At 31.2% G+C, this 21551-nt stretch overlaps 1 protein-coding gene across 2 annotated transcripts; it reads right to left on the bottom strand.

Annotated features, from left to right (window-relative positions):
• Window positions 1-4662: 4662 nt before the first annotated feature.
• Window positions 4663-8366, bottom strand: LOC132946451 (cuticle protein 7-like). Of its 2 annotated transcripts, none has more exons than XM_061016456.1 (2): window positions 8137-8366; window positions 4663-5491 (listed from the first exon to the last, which is right to left on the bottom strand). In XM_061016456.1, exons 1-2 carry the CDS (start codon window positions 8149-8151, stop codon window positions 4817-4819), a joined length of 690 nt encoding a protein of 229 aa, XP_060872439.1. In that variant the 5' UTR covers window positions 8152-8366; the 3' UTR covers window positions 4663-4816. The 2 variants fall into 2 exon arrangements, with proteins under 2 accessions (XP_060872439.1, XP_060872440.1); XM_061016457.1 differs by having other exon boundaries at window positions 4663-5488.
• Between the last annotated feature and the right edge of the window lie 13185 nt (window positions 8367-21551).

Raw genomic sequence — 21551 nt, 5'->3', positions numbered from 1 at the left:
TAATCAGTCCTCTAATTACTCTCCTCTCTTCAGTCCTACACTCATTAATTCCCAAAACCTCCTTATCTCCATAGCTATTTCTGTCAAAATTTTTTCTTATCTAACATAACAGTAATGTATTTTATTCTATGTCTAAATTGTATGTTTCTAACAAACTTAATTGCTTTTTTATCTATATTGTATTGGCTACGGCGTACGCCGTGCCGAATCCTTACAAGACTCTTAATCGGTGTTACTATATATATAATGTACAATGTTTAATCTATAATTTTATATAATATTACGTATAATTGTTGAGCTGTAATAGTATTTGACTAAAAGCTAATATAATAAAAAAAAAAAAAAAAAAAGTTCCTAACCTAATTCTTTGTCTGAAGTAGACGATAGTAATCTGGTCAATCCACTGAAAACAGCTGGAATTGTTCTTCTTAGCATCAATAACTACCCAGTTTCTCTTACGCAATTTCAGTAGACCTATAATTAAAAACTTCACAAATCTTCTCTACGTAAACAAGTCGTTCAGATATACTTACGGTTATAAATATAATTGAAAGTTCTCCCGGAAAAAACGAATCGAGTAATAATAATAAAAATACAAAAATGTGATTTGATGATAAATACTGGTTTATTATTATGACGAATTGACGCCATGGACTTGGTAAGTTCACAGTTATGCACATTTATTAGACATTTAAATTTTAAATATAAGTAAGTTATAGAGCATTTTTATTATTTAAAAAAGGGCAGAAGGTCCATGCAGCCAAAGGCCTTTAACCCAGTGTTCGCACGTTTACACCACAGGCCACCCAACCCTGCACACAAACAAATTAAGATTTTTTTTTTTCAAAAATCCCTTGAAATGATTGTTTTACATTTGTATTTATTTGGGCCTAGCTGATTTTAAATCAAAAAAGTGATTTCTAAAAACCATATAATCTAGAAGCTTATAAATTCAACCATTTTTTGAAATAACAATCGAACTTCAGGAAGTATGTTTGATTTACTAGCGCTTTTAGTAGTTTTTATAGCTATGCCAACAAGAGTATTTTCATTTTTCACGATGAATTGACATGTGCGTGCGCGTGCGAGAGTTGCATCCGGCGGCGGTTGCCGGACGTGGCACTACAGCGATTCTCGGAAACACACACTTTAATGTTCATTTACTACACACACATAGAGAATAGTCATAGGCCAAATGTTTATGTCATGTGATTTGTCTAAATATTACTCCTTAAAACATGATACGATGAAGCCCCTTAAGGGCGACGTCCAACCGGGTGGCAATTTTAAGTGAATAATAAAATTAGTGGTGGCATTTTAACCTTGGATATTATCGACAATTTTTAAATCACACGGGGCTGGAAAACACCCAAGGCCGGGCCCTGTTTAGGTACCTATTTGGGATGTAAATTATATAAATATTTAATGAATTGGTTTCGAGTTATTCAGATTTTACCTATATCATCTAAATTAGGTACGTGATATGCGTGTATGCGAACATTGTATATAAAATACAAATTCAAATACTAAATAAATAACAAATAATATGTGGTATTAATTTTTATGATAATTTGATGTGTATTACAAAGGAAATATTATTCAGTTGATTGCAATTTTATTGTTTTTCGTGTTTCGTTACCTGTACTTACCATATTCGTTGACGTATTGAATACAATAGATAGTGCCACTGCCACTAATAATATATAAGTCGGTATTTTATGTTTGATTACTTTATTGCGGTCCACACGTATTGGCATAGGTTTTGGAGTATCTTGTCATATGTATGGGATGGTCGAACTTGGATTCAAAAACAGAATAATAACGGACATGAGTACATGCCACAAGTAAATATTACCTATATGGCTACATAGAATCTTGTATACACTTATGTAGTTATGCATATAATATATTGAAATACATGTACGGCTGTACATATTTTTTGACATACTGACGAGTGTGGGAAAATAACAAATAGGACTCCTATATCTACAATATAATTATATCGTGTAACCACTGTAATAATAATATCATAGGTATCGAAAAAATTCTATACACTTATAATATGTTTATAATAATAACTATATAGGGGGACAAAGTGGCCGAGCGAACTAAGGCGTCGATTGCGACGCCCGCCGACGCCGGTTCAAAATCTCGATTGCGGGCGGCATTTTTCTTCGGGAAAATGCCTACGGGAGCGGTCATCGTTTCTGTCAAAAAAACTCGATTTTCGTTTCCGCCAAAACGAAAAAGGTTCGATTTTCACCATTTAATTTTTCATATTTCCGCCAAATCTATTTCTACCTACCTGTCTAAATTATAGTTTGAGAACCATTTAGAGTTACCCAGAGGCCACCTCGAGGAGGCGGTTCTCATTGATCCCCAAAAAATTGTTTGACTTAATTTTGTGATTAAAGTTGAAATATTTGAATTAGATTAAGTCAATTTGTGTTATATTACATGTATAAATATAGTAAATAAATTATTGCCGACAGTTTTATACTTCTATAATTAATTGTGAATTATTATTTTGAATAATTATTGCATACCTTTGTAACAATTATAAATATAAATATGTTACATGACATCTATGTATATAATACGAACTCTACCGTATGTACGATTAACTGCTGACCGATACATTAATATTAAAACACACACATAATTGTAAGGCCTATGGCCAACACATACAATGTATTAGTAAGTTAGTTCGATGTGCACCTTAGACCTCAATACACACTACGATTATCGGACCCCGTATGACTACGATACAGTTACATAGTATAATAGAACATAGTTGATATATTTGTGAGTATTAATATTTGTAAGTGTTTAGTAGACAATAAAACATAATTATAACTGAAAAGGAATCATAGTAATTTAAATATATTTAAGATCCTGATATCTACATATTATCTGCCCCTGGCTACGGTATTTATATCTATAGGAACCTACGATTCTCCCTGGATATCTTATATTTAACTGGTCGTTCTCCCGACCATGTTACACCTTTTTTAAAAATGTCATCCTTGAAATTGTTTTATTTTTGTATTCGTCTATTGCGTTTGTTGTACTTATCAATCGTTTTTTTTATATTACATCTTACAGGTTTTTGCATACCTAAGTTGCAACTGTTAATTTTAATGTATACGTTGTTTTGAACATTCGAGATTAAAATTTTTAAAAATGTATTAATATTTGGATGTGATTTATAAAATTGTTCATTAAAATGTGCGTGGAAAGATTCACAATTATTCGTTGTTCTGTCGTTGTTACCACAGTACTCACAGATCCGATCACAGAACTCCGATCCCGATAACACAGATACTGTTGATATATCTACACGTGATATAGGTTTAATCGATTTATATTTATTTATAATATTATGTAGGTATTTATACGTTTAAAATCAATTATCTCTTTATGATATCTTAAATATTAAATGGTTTATCGACATAGGTACATCGATGGTCGATAGCACTACAGGCAGGCTAGGGGTTCTCAAACTCCAGCTCAATAATATAGGTAGAAATAGATTTGGTGGAAACAAAAATCGAGTTTTTTGGCGGAAACGACTGACGCCCGCCTACGGGCGCCCACTAAAAAATCTGCCAAATTAACAAAAACGCGTGTTTAATCCTACAGTACCCTCCCCACAGTTAAAAGCCACCCAATGGCCAAAGTTGCCGTGTGTTGATTAATAAAAAAAAATAATAATAATAATAATAATAATAACTATAAATTTATTATAATATAATATATTATAACACATGTTACGTTTCAATATATTGATAACGATTTTTGTCAATCGGTTAAAATATGTGCATTATAATATTATACAATTTAAGCAACTGTGTCGTATGCAGGGGTAAGGTTCTATACGGTTCTAATCCTCCTTGAAATTTTTTCTTCCCACAAAAATCTTATTTACCGCACCATAGTCAATACACAAAGTTGATTAATTATTGTTGGTCATTTTTTTATATATTATATATTATACCTATAATAAACTGTAAATTGTAATTTTTTTTTTATTGAATTTAAGTCCGGTAACTATGGCCATTAGCTATTGTAGATAAATATGAACTGTGGTTGGTAAGGTTTGTGTGGTAAGGTGTTGTTACAGCAGATAAGCAAGCACGTGTATGTGCGACAAGGTTTTTAATACTACGAACACGGGTGGTCACCCATCCGAGAACTAGTAGCAGCGGGTGTTACTTGCTCTCAGTCGCATCGCGCGACTAGTAGCAGCCAACGCTCCGCGCCAAGCCACTAAATTGGAATTGCAATAACATCGACAGTCATAGTTTCAATTTTTTTTCGGCTGCTTAAAAACATAGACGCCTGCCATAATCGATTGTTATACCACGTTTATTATGGACTGAAGGGGTTACAAAGATTACCAAGACACCAAGTCGAATACTCTAGACTAAATTTGAGACTATAACTCAATAGTTTGTTTTGACGAATTATACAAATTAAACTGTTTAGAAAAAATTATCTACACGGGGATGAATCCCCCCCCCCCACGGGTTGTGATTAGCCTTAGGTAAAACCCTAACCGAAATAAATAGGACTGCGTACGCTACTGCAGTATAGCCGCATAGTTAGGTAGATACGTACCTAAGTACAGTTGTCACAAACACCAAGTTCGACGAGTAAAGATATATTATATTATTTTATTTATTGTGAATCAATCTCGTTTAACAATATTTTAATAATAGGTAGTGATAATGAACAATATACAGTCATAGGTAATAAGAATATTATAGTCACTGAACGATATAATAATATTATTATAAACATTAAACCGACTAGATCAGTACGATCTGTATGGGTAATAGGAAGGTGGCTGCTTGTAGGCGGATTTGTACAACGGGGCGTCCGGGTAAGCCGGCGGCTGGGCGGCGGCATCGGCGGCGTGCTGGTAGACGGCGGCTGGTGCCGGACGGTAAGCGGCGGACAGGGATGGCTTGTAGGCCGGTTTGTAGGCCGGTCGGTAAGAAGGGACGGCGGCGGGTCGATAAGCGGGAGCATCGGCGGCCGGTCGGTAAGTGGGAGCGGCGGCGGCCGGTCGGTAAGCGGGAGCGGCGGCTACGGGTCGGTAAGCAGGAGCATCGGCGGCCGGGTGGCCCTCCTTGGACACGACCGCGTTGAAGCCGTTCTCCTCGTCAGCCGTGTAGTCCACCACGCGCCTGGTACCGTCCGGTTCGACGACCGTGTATTGTCCCTTGACGTTGTTGCCGTCTCTCACTTCGGTCTGCGACTTGTAGTCGCCCGTGTACGCGTCGGACACGTCGTACGCGAAGTTGTATTTAGGCGGGGCGGCGGCGTGCTCGTCGGCCGCGGCCGCGCGCCCGTAGTAGCCGTTGTGTCGGTAGTCGGGCGATGGCTGAGCGGCCGCTCCGTAACCGTACACCGACAAGGGGCTGCCCGACGTCATCTGCAGCAGTGATGATGTGGCGATGGCGACTACGACCAGTGACCGCAGCTGCTAAAAAGGAGCAAAGCGATAAGGATTTTTGCTACAGTTTCGGTTACGGAACCGTTAATTACTCGGTATATTAACCGCCGCGTTTTCCCTTTTTTAGACTCAGTAAACGAAAATGCATTATGTATATTTATGTTATATATTGTATGAATATAACTGCGTCAGTAGTTTTCTAGAGTCTCAAATTAACTTACTAATTTATTATATTTATCTTAAATGATAATAATATACTAATATACCATTCACGCCAAATATATAATTATAATTGAAATAACTACTTCTCCCTTTCTGTGTGACTAGAACATAGGTCTGAGTAATAATTATTAATAATACATATTATATATAATGATACATAAATATATTATTGTATTATAGCTCTTTAGTAGGTATCGTAGTGAAAACTGGAAACACACAACTATTTAGATGTTACGAGTGCTAGACATATTACAAAATTCATAAATATAATATTATATTATAGGTTAATCCAGCAATGTATGTCACACCGAATCGTGCACAAGACATTCGTACTTACTTGTGCAAAACAATAGTGACACGCACACAAAAATCGTGATTTTTCAATAGAATGATTTTGACATTTAAAATTATTACATTTGTTATTTATAAATTATTCATTTTTGTAGATAAAAATATGTAAGAATGCATATAAAAGTGCTAAATGTATTCTACATAAAAATATACATATTTCATTAAGATACTTTATAAATTCTGTGAAAACTCAAAAATCACCTATTTTGAGATGTGTGAAACTATTCTTATGATCTTATGTGTAGACTAATTATAATAATGTGTTATTAGAGTGTTTTAGTACCTAAGTACATTGTTATATATTATGACGAAAATCGAGTGTAACAAGTTATTGATAACAGCTATTATCACTCGTTTGGAACAAATAAATTGTGAAAAAAATATAATTTTTTAATTAAAAATTATACCTGTTTTTACGTTCAAGAGTAATGAAAATTTCGAAAAGGTATATTATTAAAACGAGTTATGAGTTTTGAGTGATCATAAATTATAATATAATACTATGTTAGATTGTTAGCTACCTATTGAAAGTTAGACAGATTTAATGTTGAATGCTGATGTGATATTGCGGCATAACGCATAAATGCGAACGACCAGCTTTTGAGTACCACAGAGAGACGTGTTTTGCCAATTTTGGCCACTAAAATTAACACTTAGTATACCTAACCTAGTTTTGTAGATAAGAATTAGTAATTCTGATAAAATCCGTGCAACTTAATAAAATTATAAATATATTATGACACAAAATGTATTACTTTTTAACCAAGCCTAAACATAAACGAGTTAAAAAGTTCAAGTTAAGTCAAAACTTAAAAGTTAAGTTAATTTTAACTTTTTAAAATGTAATTTTCATTAACTTAATTTTTAACTTTACTGATATTTATTGATATAAACTTAATAAATAACGAGTTACTTTTAATCAAATCTAAGTTAGGTACGTTAATTTAGAAAACATTGAAAATTAAATATAATTTAATTGTTATTGCGATAATGGATATTGTATGAACTTTTTATTATTTTAAAACATATTAGATACTGGCTATTTATGTTATATTAAAAATTTAAAAAAAATTAAATAACTTAACTTAACTTAATAAGTTAGTAATTGTAAGTTTCAATGTAACTTTTAACTTAACCTAGTTAAAAAAAAAAGGATAACTATGAAATTTAAACTTTTTTTAAATGTTTTCTATTAACTCAACTTAACTTAATTAACAATTACCATTAACTTGCCCAGTGTTGAGTTTAAGGGGATTGCAAACGGACAGTTTTTAAGGGGTTCAAAATAGACAATTTTCAAATTGTATACATGTTGTGAGTCTTGCAAATGTGTGCGTAGTAAGTGATCATTAGTTTGTGTGACTGTGTGTAAATAAAATAATGGAACGCTTCCACACACGCACATACAAGTCACCACTACGACGTTGCACGAGTGAGCATTAAACAATTTATGCTCATTTGTCCTCATTTTAATCAATGTTTTTTATGTACTTTTTGTCAATCCTACCGATGGACCTGATAACGCGATAAGACTTCTGAAAACTAATTTGAATTTGTTAATATGTCTACTTGAGACCGATCGGGCCACATTTTAAGATATTTAATTTAGTTTTCGAATAATCAACATTTAAAATTTCGTAAATTTTAAATATTTAAACAAAATGTATAGGAGTTTAGGAACAAAATTTTAAAAAAGTGGCCTGATCGATCTCACGTAGACATATTAATGAATTCAAAACAGTTTTCAGAAGTCTTATCGCGTTATCAGGTCCATCGGTACGATTGACAAACATTGATACATTTTGATTGAAATAATTAGCCGTTTGCAATCCCACGCCTCAACTTTAAAATATATACTACATTATATCTATACATAATATATGATCTAAGCGTTTATCACTATATATACATAAAAATACAAGTACGGCATATGATATATCACAGAAAGCGTTAAAAAAAAAACTAAATATTTTCTGTGAACGTGCAAACACATTTTTAGATATATCTATGGTTAATGTATTTAATTACATTGTTAGAACAAACGAATACATTAAGGTGAAGTAGGTATATGCACATAGATATCAACCGTATTTTAAACTTACCGTGTAGGGTGACATTGTAGCAGTATATCGGCGTATCTATATTATATTTAGCTATTTATGTGCAGAACTTTTCCGAGCTGACAGCGGGCCAATGTCGGTTTGGAAGAACAACCGCGGTATTGCTGCGGTAGGTATACTATAAATGGGTAGCAGTTGTAGAAAAGTGGTAATATAATAAATATTATAGACGAGCGTGCGCGAGTCGAGACACTGAAGGCGTACGGTCATCCGACGCGTATTTATATATAAAAAAAATAACATGTACGGGAGGCCTACAACTGCATGCGACTCTCGTAAGACGAAGGAAAGAGAGAAAGAGGTGCAAAAAAAGAACCGAAGGACTGCACGCGAGCGTGTGGTAGGTACCTATACTCGAGTCGTGGCCTCGGGCTTTATCCCGGCCCCGAGATAATATACTTGTGTGTGTGTGTGTGTGTGTGTGTGTGTGTGTGTGTGTGTGTGTGTGTGTGTGTGTGTGTGTGTGTGTGTGTGTGTGTGTAGGCAAGTGTGTGTAATAATAATTGGATTCCGCGGCACGGTTGGCGTAGTTGACCGCCGCGCTTTAAACGAAACTTGAAGTCAAATAACGTCGCCGAGCGCACGTGAGAACGGCCCTCGTTATTATTGCCGGGTAGATCATAATATTATAATATAGATCGTCGCCGGTTTCGTAACGCCCGTCTGTACTACGCTGCAGCTGTACCTCTCGGCCGATACACTTTTCAGCTCCGTAATACAGAAACACACACAGATACTTTCACGTGTACACGGCGATTCACCTGCAACAATCATACATTTTATGCATAACTATTTTTAATTTTTATATTATATTATAATTATATTTATTACGATGCGTTTTTTTCACGCACGTGAGGAAACGCATTACAAATAACGATCTCATACTTAACATATAATAATATGTACTTGTCCATTAAGTTAATGTGTATGAAATTATGTATCATATTATATACGGTCAGTTTTTGTACGAACGATACGAACTTATATCAAATTACGTATACCCACAACAATTAGCATTTAGCCTGGCTTATTATATTTTAATATTATATATTAATTATTATTTACAGCTTATTCGTAAATATTATATTGTAAGAACCAATGGTTTTATCTTCTACGTATCAGTTAAGAGACAATATATTCAGTTTTAGAAACCGAAGTCTGTAGCTGTGCCTAGAATGTGTGTACCTATTGTCCTATATTACCTTCTATATATAGGTATATATAGATGCCTATAATATAACCAGGGAAAATGAAAACCGATTGAATGAATAAATAGTCGAAGCAGGGGAAGGATTTTGAAAAAAATAGAGTTGTCGCCAAGAGTTGCTGGGGTTTTAATTTTTCTTAGACGTTTTATCCCTACACATAATATGCACACTGGCCCAATTGGACTTGACCATTGCGGTGAACTAGCATTATATTATACATACACGATACAACGTACAACATCGTGCACAATAAAATATAAAAATATTATGTACCTATGTATATAAACCAGCGTAATACACTGCAGTTATTTTCTGTTCTTCTGTTGAAGTCAAAAGGACGACTGGAAAACACGGTATACCGCATTTTATGTGTACCAGTATACCTAAGGTATATCGTATATAAATATGTACGCGTACGGTTTGGATTCCCGTGAATTGTATACATAATATTATTATATACATGCTCGAAAGCCAACTGTAACCCCCCCCCCCTACAAAATGCTAATGGCCATAGTCGCCATAGTGCAATAAAAAAATATGCTCAAAAGTAGGTACAAAGCAGTACAGCACCTAATAATCTAATCTCGTAACTCATATTATTGAATCGAATGCGAACGTAATCGAAATAATACACTTAATATGTAATGCCTTTCGCAAACTGCAGGACCGTTGGAATGACACTCGTCGTAAGAGAATCAAATATCTATATATAAAAATAATAATAATAATAATAAATAATGAGTAAAATCGTTTTCATATGTAACGTAATGATCGGTAGTATGTAGTAGGTTTTTGGTTTTTTTTTTTAAATAGTATAACCAGTCAAAAAATATTTTTAGAAACGAACATTAATTACGCAACAAAAAACCGTAGAATATAATAACAACACTGCAGCAACTGAAATCGTTATAATTTATCATTTTTATATAGTGACACATATACAGTGCCTATTTGTATAGGTACATATATTATATTATATGGGTTAGTGTTATAATGAAATATGAATTATTATTTGATAGTTATACTATATCAGTTATAGTCACATTCAGACTATTTTTTTCTAATCGTTTATCAAAAAAAAAAACCATCTTGCATGTAGTTGAGAATAGGTAACTGTATACAAAATATATAGCTTTATACATCACTATACCTGTAATATCGTGTATCAAGTATTGAAGTATTATTATCCAATTAAGTGTCGGAATCATATTATGAAAGACACAGAAAACATGTGACGGTAAAAAGTGTACCGTTTCTGTGAACGGCTCAGAATTATTATGTAACAATGGTCTATATATACCTAGGTTTATCTAAATAGAGGATCAAAAAAAGTGACAATAAACTGAACAAACGTATACCTATTAATGTCCACGCGAAATTCGCTATGACGTAAACATAAAATGTAAAAACCAGTCGTAGCCGACGTGGACGTAGAGACTAGAGAGAGTGTTCAGAAAACATGCGTGAAATAGAGAAATAAAAACTGAAATAAATAAAAAAAAAAACATGGAAGTATGTGTACAGTTTTGTATAGCTACACTGAGTTTATCTCGCGAAGATCTTCTTTTTACAGTTGTTATTATACGTGCAGTCTGCGCAAAGTGCTGAAAACGTAACGACGTTTATGTTATCACATTATATCATTACCTACGTCGTTCGGATTCAACTGTTGATAAGAACTAACAAAATAACAACTATATGATTACTGAGGAATTGAAAATTGCCAATAATAACTTATAGGTATACTATATAAAGGTTATTAGGTATTTTTTTTAAGGATAAAAAAAATCCTGCGTGCCTAGAAACAGTTTTTTGACTCGTATCAGTTTAAATCTCAGAGGAAAGTGTTTTGTTGAAAGTCTCTTGACTCACTCATAACAGTTAGACCGGATATTGGGATGTCGGAGTGTTATACAGTGTGATCAGAAACTCCGCATATGAGTTGTAATTTATCTTGTCCTGGGCCCCGCGAAAAGTAGCTTCGTCGTCTCTGCAGTGAAACACCGCGTGAGATATACCGGCTATATATTATGATAATTTGCAAACGCTTTTTTCCGCCGACGACCGCCGAGAAACCTTCGGCCGAAATGTTACTGGTGCCACTGCAACTGCTGTTGTTGTGCAAGTTAATGACGGTTATTATTATCACTCACGTACAATATTAGGTTTGCATCGACGTAGGCCAGTAGCTGTATTATAGGCACATCGCCCACGTAGGTATACAGCCGTAGTCTACATATAATATAGTAAATTATATAGCATATATAGGTAGGTAGTAGGTACCTAGTGGACATTTATAATACCTATATAGTATCATAATAATATATAATATATTATCTGTAACGAGACGCGTAATGAGGCGCAACAGGTCGGGAACGTTTCATGAGGTACGCCGCCCTGCAAATGACGCGAGCATAATAATAATATCATAATGTAGCCTGCCTATATGTATAACGTCTGTGCGTCTATATATTGCACAACTCCGTTCAACTTGACCCCTTGACTTCCCGCCAGTTATTTACATCGGCCCCAGAGTGCGCAGAGCTCGTGATTCATTAGCGATATGTTGTGGTTTTTCTCAAATCATCGAGCTGCTAAACGCAATGGCCATCACCGCATTAAAATGTAAATACAAAACAAATGCACGCATTGTTGCCTTCAGTATTATAACTCGAATTCTTATAAGTAGTAGGTATGTCTTCTCAAATCATCGAGTGACAGGATAAAATGCATAATATTTAAACACTATCTACCTACGTACGTCTTACTCCTGTGTTGGTGCCTATTATATCATTATTTTTTTATCATTCCGACGTCGATATAATCGTAATTAACTCATGCTAAGATGTTTATTTAAAATTACGAAATAAACATGTAAATAGAAAACGATTGGTATTGATATTTGGTACCCCCCTATACCGATGACAGATTTGTTATTTGCTTTACATTTAAACGTATTAATTATAACCGTTTGATTTAGTATATATCACATAATAATATATTATCTCATTTTAGATTCTGAGCGGAGCGAATGTATCGTAAGATGAAAAATGTTAGAAGATTTCACATAAGTTTTTCTACATAATATTATAAAAAATGAAAAAGTTCACCGGAAAGTTACGCTATTTATTAGCAATGAAATATGTTTAATTAAAATTTTTTTTTGATTATTTATACAAGTATCATGCTAGGCTGCAGATGAAACGTATCCACTCAGAATCGTTTTTCGTATACAATGGTTTATCATTGAATTCAAATATAACGCACATCCAACATAACAAAATGTATATATGTTCGACAACTGCTGTACAGCTGAGCGATACCCACTCGTCCACTTTTTTTATGTATCAAATTGTATTCTAAACCACAAGTCGACTGAATGGTAGCGAAGTTTCTAAGTAGTGACACATACAATAAAACAATACTTTTTTTTGTATGTAAATACCATACACTTATGCGTGCCCTAAATGCTTTCATTTCAATATAATTGGACATGATTTGTATACCATCGCAAATACACTTCACAAATTCAAATACCATATTATAATCTACACGTAGTAAACCACACGCTGGTAAGTATAAATACTAAATGGCAATGGGTCATTCGATAGATAGCTATGTAGAATATCAGATAAGTAACAGATCAGGATCGTTAGAGAATAAACACACTTGGAATTATGTGTAAGTTGTATATAGGCTATAGGCATACTTATATAATATGTATTACATAACACGAAGGAGATACTTATAATATAGACGAGCGCATGAGTTATAAAAATGGTAGATTTATACGTATACCTACGGCCCATTAGATAGATAATATTATATCGAGGCACCACGAGTAACATTTTAACTCGATCTGGTACAGTGACGTGGCGTGGCGAAGTGAACTATTTTATCAGGCAATTCATTTTTTGAATGACCTACCACCTACTCAATATAATACTTATTTTTGATTTCATTATTATTGTTTAATACCCATCATATTCAGATGAAGTTAATCTTGTACTACAATTTCTCATTAAATCCTCCAGTACTCACCTCTTTAAAATTATCGGGCGAGTGCCCTTCATAATCACGGTCAATACGCCACTAATATCAAACACGGTTACCAGTATTAGCCATTTTAAGTTATACAGTCGGTACACAATTTTCTATTAGTATATATATCTATAAAATAATAAAACTAGTCTACTTTTTAGTTTTAACACTGGTTTTGTGTTTACTCGGGATTCGCTGCCTATACCATACCATATTTTTTTTTTGTTTGTGATGTAATATACCTCCTACTGAATTTGATCACACTAAACTATCACCAGAAAAAACTTATGTTACAATATTATAATGTATACATAAATATTTTGTACATTGTTTTAACTATATTATTATATTCAGCGCGAAATTACTTTCCTAATAGATCAATTTTATTGATACAGCTAAATAGTGCCCTAATAACAATATTATTTTGATAATATGATATCATAAACTGTACTTTAAAATTCAATATTAATCTAACTATTTTGTATTCAAGATAATTTACAAACTGTACAAAAATTATTCAATAGGTACCTAAACAAATCAGAAAGTTTGCCAAATCCCTTCTAAAGTTATTGTTTTAAAAACATTTATGAGGCTAGGTCGTGTGGCGGTCCATACACTTAACTGCCGAAATACTCTGTACGTATCGGCGCCGGTATCGCTAGCTCCCGGATGGGTGACCACCCGTGATTTTTAGCAACAAATCCTTGCTACACGTCATATAAATGTGTTTCAACCAACCGTTTGTCCAGCCCCTACAAACAACCTACAAATAAAAAAAAACATTTAAATTTATTTTAAAAATAATATTAAAACATTTTTTATAAATTGTAATATTTGTATTTATATGTAAAGTGAATAAATTTTAGAAAATCAATATAAAAATGTATAAAACTAATTTTATTAAATTTTCATTTGTAGGTACATTCAAAAATAATAACTATATAAAATAAATGTATACAAAAATAATATTGTTGGAAATGTATTTGAACATGTTATGTTGACCACCTCTAACAACTCTGGTAAATAACGGAAGAACGTCGTGTTTGGCAGGGTAGTTGCGCAACCATTTCCCGCCTTTAATAAGTTGTGATCTCGTTTCTGCAGATTCCAGAAGGCAAGTAAACACATCAGGACGTAACACCTTTAAATTCTAGTATAATATAAAACTATATAGGTATTATAATATATTGTTAATTAATAAATTAATAATAATTTATGAATTTAATTTTATAGATAATGTCGACGTATAAGAAATTCTATCAATACCTGAATAATTAATACAACATGAGTTAAATATATATTAATTATTAAAGTAATATGTAGGAATATGGAACATAAAATAGTTTACAGTGCAATTAGAAAATAATATTACGTACCTATATTTACAATAAAATATGTCCCCTATATGTATTTTTTATTTGTGTAAACGTACCACCGTTTAGATTTTTAAGAACATTTTACTTACAAAATTTAACAACACTTTCGATGGAATATTTATTTCTGTAATTTAATTGTACACATCGATGCCCAAACCTTAATTGATCATAGCATAAATTTCTTGTAAAATTATTTGTAATCACGACTTATTACTATAATATTATATTTAATATGATAATTAATAATTACAATACGTGTATTCAAATACTATAAACGACAATACAGCATACTCGCCGTACTAAAATAGTGGCGAACAAATTGTTGTTATTTCCTCCTGATATTGTATATTATAATTTGCCTGTATTTTGCGATATTGTTCATGTTAATCTAAAGGAGTAAAATAGGCAACTATTATAACAATCTCGGAGGTAATTAATATTGTAATGTTTTTTTGATAAGAAACGGTTCGCCAGTTTTCATATGCAAACGTCCCGCATTATCGTTTATAGTATTTGATATACTTATTTATATATAAATAACTGAACCCGGGCACTTCGTTGCCCGTTAAATGTACTAACTCTATATGACTCAAACTTTGTTCAATTCATTATTTAATGCTCGGTGTATGGTGGTGTATGGTCTTCAAAATTAATATTAACTTTTCTGTTGCCCGGAATAAAATTTCTGATTCGCAGCAGTATATTATCGGGTAACCTGCGGTAGATCGCGGACACCGTGCTGTTTGCACGTAAGTGTATGATTTAACTCTAAAGTACAAAAGTTATACCAAGTTTGTCATATTCTACCTGTGATGGATTAATATAATCAATTAATACAAAATCCTAACCTAACCATACTAAAATCAGATTAATACAAAAAACCAAATTTAACCATTTTTAAATTAGCCTATCTTCTTCCCAGATATCTAATCTACACACAAACATTGAATTATATATATATATAAATAAGTGTACATTTTGAATAAATTTTATCCTAACCTAACTCAAGATCCACCAAACCGATTTCGATAAATATTTCAGGGCATATTAAGATTGATATGTAGATGGTTTCTGTGAAGTTTCTATGCTGTGCAATAAGTGGTTCCGGAGTTAAGTGCACACCTGGTGACATAGCCAAAAACAACAACAACGTCTATACAATTATTTTTATCTATATATATGACCTATAGCAACCATTAAAAAACAAAAATTTCTATCGTAAATCTCAAAACTCCTGTTTGAGCACCTACCGGGGATGATCACTTCCCTTTTTAAATTAGCCTATGACACTCACAAAGAAAGTGGCTTTGTATTGGTGAAAGAATTTTCGAAATCGGTTCAGTATAGTTTCGGAGTTTATCCCGAACATACGAACAAACGATATCATTTTATATATTAGTATAGATAAAAATGAATGTTTGTGTGTAGATTAGACCTCTGGGAAGAAGATAGGCTAATTTAAAAAGTGTTAAATTTGTTTTTTTTTTATTCGTCGGATTTTAGTACGGTTGCGTTAGGCTTTTGTATTAATTGATTATATTAATCCTCCGTAGGTGGAATTAAGTAAAAATGACAAACTTGGTACAATTTTGATACTTTAGAGTTAAATCGTACACTTACGTACAAACAGCTCGGGGTCCGCGATCTACCGATTGCCTACCTGATAATATACTGCTAAGAGTCAGACTTTTTATTCCGGGCAACAGAAAAGTTAAGATAAATTTTGAACACCATACACCATACACCGAGCATTAAATAACGAATTTAACAAAGTTTCAGTCATATAGAATTGGTACATTTAACGGTCAACGAAGTGCCAGCGGGATCAGCTAGTATATATATAAATATTGACAAAAAATAATAATACAAATCAACAATCATACCCGTAACCAATAGCAAGAAGTATACAATACACTATTATTATTTTAATCTGCAACTAAATTTTGTATTATTTAGTTTCTTTTTTTCTGGACAGATGGCGCCACTATTGTTGCTTTTTGATGATATTTCCTACTTTTCCGGTTAAGTTTCCTAAAATTTTATTACATAAGAACCTTCTCCTGAAAATCACGAACACAACAAAAAAAGAATTAGCAAAATCGGTCCAGCCGTTCACGCGTGATGCGATGACCAAGGAATAGACGTTGTTGTTGTTTTTGGCTATGGCACCAGGTGTGCACTTAACTCCGGAACCACTTATTGCACAGCGTAGAAACTTCACAGAAACCATCTACATATCAATCTTAACATGCCCTGAAATTTTTATCGAAATCGGTTTGGTGGATCTTGAGTTATAAAATGTATTCAAAATGTACACTTATTTTTATATATATCGATGTACAGAATATGTTGCTGTTAATATTAATTGTTATTATATTATAAAAAATCTACGTCCTATACACGACTAAAAACAATATTTTTCATTAGGAAGTTTCAATACTTAAAAAGTATATACTTAATACTATTAATTTTAAATGGCTGTAAAGATTAGTGTAAGACACGCGTTCGACAACTGAAGTTTTGATATTTCAAATAATACGCGTGTTTAATATCTCTAGTTCAGTTTCGAGTGCCATTAATTTAAACCTTTTATGATGTTTCTCAAGTGTTTTCCAAATCGAATGACTACATATTATTATACTGTGTATGTATTTTCTTCTGGTTTAGCCTAAATAATATTTACCTATCTCATTCCTCAAACTCGATCCGATAAATACCATAGGTATAGGTACTTATAGTATAGGTACTTATAGTTTCCTAATATTATATAATATCGTCGTACATAGGTATAATGTTTGATAATATTATTTATTTTCAATTAATAGGTACTTAAATAAATGTTGAAGTTGTTAAATTGTTACTTCATATATTAAACGCAGAAAAACCTCGTGGGTGAAATGCGTAAAATCATTAAATTATTCATATAATCAGATTTAGGTACCGAAATTATAGAAACGTCAGAGTTTTTTTATAAATACTCAATATTTTATTATAATTACAATGATCCCCACAATATATTATGGTAATAAATAATTATTCATAATCAACCGTTTAAATAATTTTATAAATAGCATAGTATCAAGTATGAAGTATTCCTAATGGCTCATAAAATATAGAACTTAATAAATTTAAATGTATGGTATCGTGAGAAATTTTTAGAAATTTTTTTTTTAATTGTATGTACCTAGAGGTTTAATTATGATGTATGTTGTGAGCGTTTAAATTATAATTTATAATTTTTACGGTTGTGATAAAAATGTAATGTTCTATAGGAAATTTATAGGTATGTATATAGCCATATGGGTACCTCAAATTGTATTTATTGTTTCAACGCTTAAATTGTAACAAATAAAATATTAAATTTTTATTTTTCATAAATTTGAAAGTTTGATTTAAAAATGAAAATAAAATTTATTATTAAAGCCAAATCTATAACGGTTCTTAGAAATACATTAAAAGGTATTAGATTATTGGAGTACTGCTATATCTTTCTGACATAGTTTTTATGGATAACACTAACGAAAATATTGATAATGTTTGTTATTTTATTTTTCAGTCAATCACTTTTATTTGTCTTTACCTTTTCTAGTAAATAAATATACATATTAAAGTACTTATCCCGTTCGATCATTTGATATCGGTACAAAATAATATCGGTAAAGTGATCGAAACAGGTCGTCGTGCATCATCTATCATTTATTTTACTTATGAATTTAACAGTATCAACGTGTGAAAATACTGAAAATAGTTATTGTATTATACATTTATAGACAATTTATCGAATAAGGTACCTAAGCACTATTAAATGGATCATTAATATAAGTGAGTATTTTAATATGTAATCAATAATATATTATCTAAGGCTAAGTGCAACTTAAAACCGAAAACATTTTTTTTAAATTTATTGCCTTATTGCTGTTCAAAAATTAAGTGCTAAATTAAGTATTTTAAGATAAATGTTGTTCAAACGTAACTAAAAAACTATAAAAAGAAAATATTTTTAAAAAATCACGTTTTTAAAAACGTACAATTGCGCTTACAAAACGGATTAGATTTAAAATGAAGTTATTTAATGCAAAATGTTATAAGACATGTTCGTTAGATAAGTATAATACCTATACCTACATATAATAAAATTAACTTAAATAGCTATGAAAATCTAAATTGAATAACTAATCAACCATTTGTGAACGTATGGTATACTGATGCCTAATTGGCTGGTCATCCAGTTGTAACGGAAATCATAAAGAAAAAGTAATAAAAAAAAAGTTTGTTTATCAAACAATTGCTCCTACCCCATTTAAACTTTTTATTTTTATTTTTTGACAATAGCGAATAAGAGTGTTACTGCTTTCACAGTACTTATTCTGATTGCTTACCATATTTGTTTTAAATATTTATATACATTTTATTATTTACTTTCATATTTATTTAAATCAAAAAACATAATTATTGTTCTTAATAATAAATATTCCAAATTTTAATACTTATACTCTATTCGGGATAACCTTGCCTACTTTTGCGCTTTAAAGTGAGCCGCTTGAAGGGTTCGACCCCCTGGCGAGTCAGCAACGCACTGAACCAAATATCACTAGTATAAATAATAATATGCAATTATCAATTTTTAATAAATATACATTTATTGAAATAATAATAATTTAATTAGTTATACAAAAATATTATAAAATTAATAAATAATGTGTTTATAACAATAAATTGGGTTTGTAGAATTTAGAAAATATTTAGGTAATAAATTAATAAATTAAATTTTTAAAATGGAACTTTTTTTATTATTTTGATCAAATAGATTATTAATTTAATAAACATTATGTTCAAAATAACAATTTGGTTTTTAGATCTTACAAAATATTAAAGTTATTATTTAACAAAATATAGTTGAACAATTAATACAGGTTTTATTAATTTAAAAATGTATAGTATTAAATTTATAGATATTATGTTTAAAATAACAATTCGCCTCAATACTTCTATATATTTTCATAACCAATTAACTTATGTCTTCAAACATCGAGATTGGGCATAAATTATTAAAAAGTATAACGTATATAACCCCTTAAAAAGCGGAAGTGTGGAGTAGATCTCTTAAGAAACCGGCACATGCCCGTAAACAGCATGCTTGTAAACAATTATTTTGCTGGAAAAAGAAATTCATACCTATACACAATACTAAAGAAGACAATAATTTCCGTCGTACCTACCGTTTTTTCCAATTGTTATCATTGAAACAAAAAAATTATTGTTATTTAAAATCCGTTTTTTATGTTTTTTCAAATTTCAATAACTTTTTTTTGTACCTTACTTCATAAAAGTTATGATGTTCGCGGTAAATTATGAATTCAGTATTTTAGATAATAATCTTTTTAAATTGTATATTCTGAAGTACATTAAAGCTGTACCTACCTAAATGAAAAAAATGAAACTAAGGATTACAAGGAGTCGCTTAATTTGAAGGTAAATATGGTATTATTATTACTTATATCTTATACTATACTAGTTAGTAGTAACTAATAACTATTAAGTTTTAATACTAGTGGCACCGGTAATATTATTTTAAACCTTATCCAGATACCTACATTATTTTTCTAATAATTAAGTATGTGAGATTGTACGTATTCTCTGGAAATCTGAATCAGTTATAAGGTTTTCCATATTTTAGTCTATTAGCTAATCATCTTACTACAGATATAGTAGGTACACAAATTATATTAAGTATATGAAAGTTTTACTGCGAAAACTATGGTTTACTTATTTTAGATATCAATAATGGCATATTACGAGAAAAGTCTAATGAGATCGCAAAATAAGACTTCAACCATTTTCTACTCATACATTCAAAATTATAGACCAGCTAGCCATCACTCCAAAGTTTGACATCGAACAGAACGTTTCTCTAGTTTCTATGCTCTCTGCTGCCTATAGATATCGCCTGTCGTATTCTGATATCCAATTCTGAATTAAAATCTGTGTAAGTACATATATATTATAGTTTTAAATATACAATATAGTTTTTATACAGAATAGTTTTTTTTTTAATGCAGTCGCCGATCATTTTCTGGAATTCATTTTGATTTAGTCATCAATTATTTTTTAAATTTTCGTATTTTCAAAGTTTTATTTCAATGTAATTTGTAGTGCTAAAAATTAAAAATAATACACCTATTATAGATCTATATTAAAAAAAAAAACTATTACTTTTTAAATTGATGATTATTAGTTTTTACATTTTTGTACCAATATACCTATATTTTGAATTTATAATATTCTAAATGTATGTTTGATGTATAAATATTGAAAGTTGGACTTAATTGTTACTAGTTTTATTACCAGTTATTTTTTTTATATATATACAGTACCCACTGTGCACTTTAAATTTTATGATGTAAATTATGATAATTAATTAACTAATATGGTACCTACAACACTAGAAATTTATACACCAACTGTCATTCACATTTTCATAAAAATTTTGTTTTCTAGTTTAGCTTTTCTAAGTCTAAAATATAGGTACAATAAAATAAAGCATGCTTAATTAACAAGATAGAAAATAGTAATAAATGAAGGCTAATAGTAGTTTTTTTTTTTAGGATAATTAATTTGTAGATACATCTTATATTATACAATTGTTTAGTTAGTAAGTATACCTATTATACATTTTATTAAATATTATATAGGTACCTATACCTAATACCTATACAGTTTATGAAATTACCAAAAAAAAAAATTATAATAATAGTTAATATACCTGCTCGTT

Source organism: Metopolophium dirhodum, chromosome 6 (assembly GCF_019925205.1).
Source record: "Metopolophium dirhodum isolate CAU chromosome 6, ASM1992520v1, whole genome shotgun sequence".
Taxonomy (NCBI): domain Eukaryota; kingdom Metazoa; phylum Arthropoda; class Insecta; order Hemiptera; family Aphididae; genus Metopolophium; species Metopolophium dirhodum.
Note: the sequence above shows the minus strand (reverse complement) of the source record. Positions and strands in the feature narration are given on the sequence as shown.